At 49.1% G+C, this 5,000-nt stretch overlaps 1 protein-coding gene across 1 annotated transcript in view; it reads left to right on the top strand.

Moving 5' to 3' along the window:
• The window catches only part of ppp2r5eb (protein phosphatase 2, regulatory subunit B', epsilon isoform b), a 22,340-nt gene that overhangs the window by 13,214 nt on the left and 4,126 nt on the right, over positions 1–5,000 (top strand). Inside the window, exon 8 of the mRNA XM_060871693.1 lies at positions 57–165. Within this exon, the coding sequence (XP_060727676.1) occupies positions 57–165 (109 nt within the window). The remainder of the gene's footprint in view (positions 1–56; positions 166–5,000) is intronic.

Here is a 5,000-nt window from a genome sequence, read left to right as displayed (position 1 = left end):
GTGTGTGTGTGTGTGTGCCACTAATACACAGTGTGTCTATCTGCCTCTCTCTGCAGCATCATCAACGGCTTTGCTTTACCTCTGAAAGCTGAACACAAGCAGTTCCTCGTGAAAGTGTTGATTCCTCTGCACACAGTCAGGAGTCTCTCGCTCTTCCATGCACAGGTGTGTGTGTGTGTGTGTGTGTGTGTGGGTGTCTGCTTGCCTAATTAAATGTAACCACAGTAAAATTTGCACTCTACTGATTTACTGGATCAATGCTCTAAGCGCCGCCTCCCAGAATCTCCAGCGTCTGGAGTTCATCCGCTTCCTTTGCTCTTATTGGACATTATCTTCCTGTATTGTGTGTGTGTGCGTGCTGTATTGTGTGTGTGCGTGCTGTATTGTGTGTGTGCGTGCTGTATTGTGTGTGTGCGTGCTGTATTGTGTGTGTGCGTGCTGTATTGTGTGTGTGCGTGCTGTATTGTGTGTGTGCGTGCTGTATTGTGTGTGTGCGTGCTGTATTGTGTGTGTGCGTGCTGTATTGTGTGTGTGCGTGCTGTATTGTGTGTGCATGCTGTATTGTGTGTGTGTGCGTGCTGTATTGTGTGTGTGTGCGTGCGTGCTGTATTGTGTGTGCGTGCGTGCTGTATTGTGTGTGTGTGCGTGCTGTATTGTGTGTGTGTGTGTGCGTGCTGTATTGTGTGTGTGTGCGTGCTGTATTGTGTGTGTGTGCATGCTGTATTGTGTGTGTGTGTGCGTGCTGTATTGTGTGTGTGTGTGCGTGCTGTATTGTGTGTGTGTGTGCGTGCTGTATTGTGTGTGTGTGTGTGTGCGTGCTGTATTGTGTGTGTGTGCGTGCTGTATTGTGTGTGTGTGTGCGTGCTGTATTGTGTGTGTGTGCGTGCTGTATTGTGTGTGTGTGCGTGCTGTATTGTATGTGTGTGTGTGCGTGCTGTATTGTATGTGTGTGTGTGCGTGCTGTATTGTGTGTGTGTGTGCGTGCTGTATTGTGTGTGCGTGCTGTATTGTGTGTGCGTGCTGTATTGTGTGTGCGTGCTGTATTGTGTGTGCGTGCTGTATTGTGTGTGTGCGTGCTGTTTTGTGTGTGTGTGTGTGCGTGCTGTATTGTGTGTGTGTGTGTGTGCGTGCTGTATTGTGTGTGTGCGTGCTGTATTGTGTGTGTGTGTGTGTGCGTGCTGTATTGTGTGTGTGTGTGTGTGTGTGTGTGTGCGTGCTGTATTGTGTGTGTGTGTGTGCGTGCTGTATTGTGTGTGTGTGTGTGTGTGCGTGCTGTATTGTGTGTGTGTGTGTGCGTGCTGTATTGTGTGTGTGTGTGTGCGTGCTGTATTGTGTGTGTGTGCGTGCTGTATTGTGTGTGTGTGCGTGCTGTATTGTGTGTGTGTGTGTGTGTGTGCGTGCTGTATTGTGTGTGTGTGTGTGTGTGTGTGTGCGTGCTGTATTGTGTGTGTGTGTGTGTGCGTGCTGTATTGTGTGTGTGTGTGTGCGTGCTGTATTGTGTGTGTGTGTGTGCGTGCTGTATTGTGTGTGTGTGTGTGTGCGTGCTGTATTGTGTGTGTGTGTGTGCGTGCTGTATTGTGTGTGTGTGTGTGCGTGCTGTATTGTGTGTGTGTGTGCGTGCTGTATTGTGTGTGTGTGTGTGCGTGCTGTATTGTGTGTGTGTGTGTGCGTGCTGTATTGTGTGTGTGTGTGTGCGTGCTGTATTGTGTGTGTGTGTGTGCGTGCTGTATTGTGTGTGTGTGTGTGCGTGCTGTATTGTGTGTGTGTGTGTGCGTGCTGTATTGTGTGTGTGTGTGTGCGTGCTGTATTGTGTGTGTGTGTGTGCGTGCTGTATTGTGTGTGTGTGCGTGCTGTATTGTGTGTGTGTGTGTGCGTGCTGTATTGTGTGTGTGTGTGTGCGTGCTGTATTGTGTGTGTGTGTGTGCGTGCTGTATTGTGTGTGTGTGTGTGCGTGCTGTATTGTGTGTGTGTGTGTGCGTGCTGTATTGTGTGTGTGTGTGCGTGCTGTATTGTGTGTGTGTGTGCGTGCTGTATTGTGTGTGTGCGTGCTGTATTGTGTGTGTGTGTGCGTGCTGTATTGTGTGTGTGTGTGCGTGCTGTATTGTGTGTGTGTGTGCGTGCTGTATTGTGTGTGTGTGTGCGTGCTGTATTGTGTGTGTGTGTGTGCGTGCTGTATTGTGTGTGTGTGTGTGCGTGCTGTATTGTGTGTGTGTGTGTGCGTGCTGTATTGTGTGTGTGTGTGCGTGCATGCTGTATTGTGTGTGTGTGTGCGTGCGTGCTGTATTGTGTGTGTGTGTGTGCGTGCGTGCTGTATTGTGTGTGTGTGTGTGTGTGTGTGTGTGTGTGCGTGCTGTATTGTGTGTGTGTGTGCGTGCTGTATTGTGTGTGTGTGCGTGTGTGTGTGTGCTGTATTGTGTGTGTGTGTGCTGTATTGTGTGTGTGTGTGCTGTATTGTGTGTGTGTGTGCTGTATTGTGTGTGTGTGTGCTGTATTGTGTGTGTGTGTGCTGTATTGTGTGTGTGTGTGCTGTATTGTGTGTGTGTGTGTGTGCGTGCTGTATTGTGTGTGTGTGTGTGTGTGTGCGTGCTGTATTGTGTGTGTGTGCGTGCTGTATTGTGTGTGTGTGTGCGTGCTGTATTGTGTGTGTGTGTGCGTGCTGTATTGTGTGTGTGTGTGCGTGCTGTATTGTGTGTGTGTGTGCGTGCTGTATTGTGTGTGTGTGTGCGTGCTGTATTGTGTGTGTGTGTGCGTGCTGTATTGTGTGTGTGTGTGCGTGCTGTATTGTGTGTGTGTGTGCGTGCTGTATTGTGTGTGTGTGTGCGTGCTGTATTGTGTGTGTGTGTGCGTGCTGTATTGTGTGTGTGTGTGCGTGCTGTATTGTGTGTGTGTGTGCGTGCTGTATTGTGTGTGTGTGTGTGCGTGCTGTATTGTGTGTGTGTGTGCGTGCTGTATTGTGTGTGTGTGTGCGTGCTGTATTGTGTGTGTGTGTGCGTGCTGTATTGTGTGTGTGTGTGCGTGCTGTATTGTGTGTGTGTGTGCGTGCTGTATTGTGTGTGTGTGTGCGTGCTGTATTGTGTGTGTGTGTGCGTGCTGTATTGTGTGTGTGTGTGCGTGCTGTATTGTGTGTGTGTGTGTGCGTGCTGTATTGTGTGTGTGTGTGCGTGCTGTATTGTGTGTGTGTGTGCGTGCTGTATTGTGTGTGTGTGTGCGTGCTGTATTGTGTGTGTGTGTGCGTGCTGTATTGTGTGTGTGTGTGCGTGCTGTATTGTGTGTGTGTGTGCGTGCTGTATTGTGTGTGTGTGTGCGTGCTGTATTGTGTGTGTGTGTGCGTGCTGTATTGTGTGTGTGTGTGCGTGCTGTATTGTGTGTGTGTGTGCGTGCTGTATTGTGTGTGTGTGTGCGTGCTGTATTGTGTGTGTGTGTGCGTGCTGTATTGTGTGTGTGTGTGCGTGCTGTATTGTGTGTGTGTGTGCGTGCTGTATTGTGTGTGTGTGTGTGCGTGCTGTATTGTGTGTGTGTGTGTGCGTGCTGTATTGTGTGTGTGTGTGCGTGCTGTATTGTGTGTGTGTGTGTGCGTGCTGTATTGTGTGTGTGTGTGCGTGCTGTATTGTGTGTGTGTGTGTGCGTGCTGTATTGTGTGTGTGTGTGTGCGTGCTGTATTGTGTGTGTGTGTGCGTGCTGTATTGTGTGTGTGTGTGCGTGCTGTATTGTGTGTGTGTGTGCGTGCTGTATTGTGTGTGTGTGTGCGTGCTGTATTGTGTGTGTGTGTGTGCGTGCTGTATTGTGTGTGTGTGTGTGCGTGCTGTATTGTGTGTGTGTGTGCGTGCTGTATTGTGTGTGTGTGTGCGTGCTGTATTGTGTGTGTGTGTGCGTGCTGTATTGTGTGTGTGTGTGTGCGTGCTGTATTGTGTGTGTGTGTGCGTGCTGTATTGTGTGTGTGTGTGTGCGTGCTGTATTGTGTGTGTGTGTGCGTGCTGTATTGTGTGTGTGTGTGTGCGTGCTGTATTGTGTGTGTGTGTGTGCGTGCTGTATTGTGTGTGTGTGTGTGCGTGCTGTATTGTGTGTGTGTGTGTGCGTGCTGTATTGTGTGTGTGTGTGTGCGTGCTGTATTGTGTGTGTGTGTGTGCGTGCTGTATTGTGTGTGTGTGTGCGTGCTGTATTGTGTGTGTGTGTGCGTGCTGTATTGTGTGTGTGTGTGTGCGTGCTGTATTGTGTGTGTGTGTGTGCGTGCTGTATTGTGTGTGTGTGTGCGTGCTGTATTGTGTGTGTGTGTGTGCGTGCTGTATTGTGTGTGTGTGTGTGCGTGCTGTATTGTGTGTGTGTGTGTGCGTGCTGTATTGTGTGTGTGTGTGTGCGTGCTGTATTGTGTGTGTGTGTGTGCGTGCTGTATTGTGTGTGTGTGTGTGCGTGCTGTATTGTGTGTGTGTGTGTGCGTGCTGTATTGTGTGTGTGTGTGTGCGTGCTGTATTGTGTGTGTGTGTGTGCGTGCTGTATTGTGTGTGTGTGTGCGTGCTGTATTGTGTGTGTGTGTGTGCGTGCTGTATTGTGTGTGTGTGTGTGTGTGCTGTATTGTGTGTGTGTGTGTGCTGTATTGTGTGTGTGTGTGTGCTGTATTGTGTGTGTGTGTGCTGTATTGTGTGTGTGTGTGCTGTATTGTGTGTGTGTGTGCTGTATTGTGTGTGTGTGTGCTGTATTGTGTGTGTGTGTGCTGTATTGTGTGTGTGTGTGTGCTGTATTGTGTGTGTGTGCTGTATTGTGTGTGTGTGTGCTGTATTGTGTGTGTGTGTGTGCTGTATTGTGTGTGTGTGCTGTAATGTGTGTGTGCTTTAATGTGTGTGTGTGTGTGTGCTGTATTGTGTGTGTGTGTGTGCTGTATTGTGTGTGCTGTAATGTGTGTGTGTGTGTGTGCTGTATTTTGTGTGTGCTGTATTTTGTGTGTGCTGTATTTTGTGTGTGCTGTATTTTGTGTGTGCTGTATTTTGTGTGTGCTGTATTTTGTG

The sequence above is a fragment of the Tachysurus vachellii genome, chromosome 6, assembly GCF_030014155.1.
Source record: "Tachysurus vachellii isolate PV-2020 chromosome 6, HZAU_Pvac_v1, whole genome shotgun sequence".
Lineage (NCBI taxonomy): Eukaryota > Metazoa > Chordata > Actinopteri > Siluriformes > Bagridae > Tachysurus > Tachysurus vachellii.
Note: the sequence above shows the minus strand (reverse complement) of the source record. Positions and strands in the feature narration are given on the sequence as shown.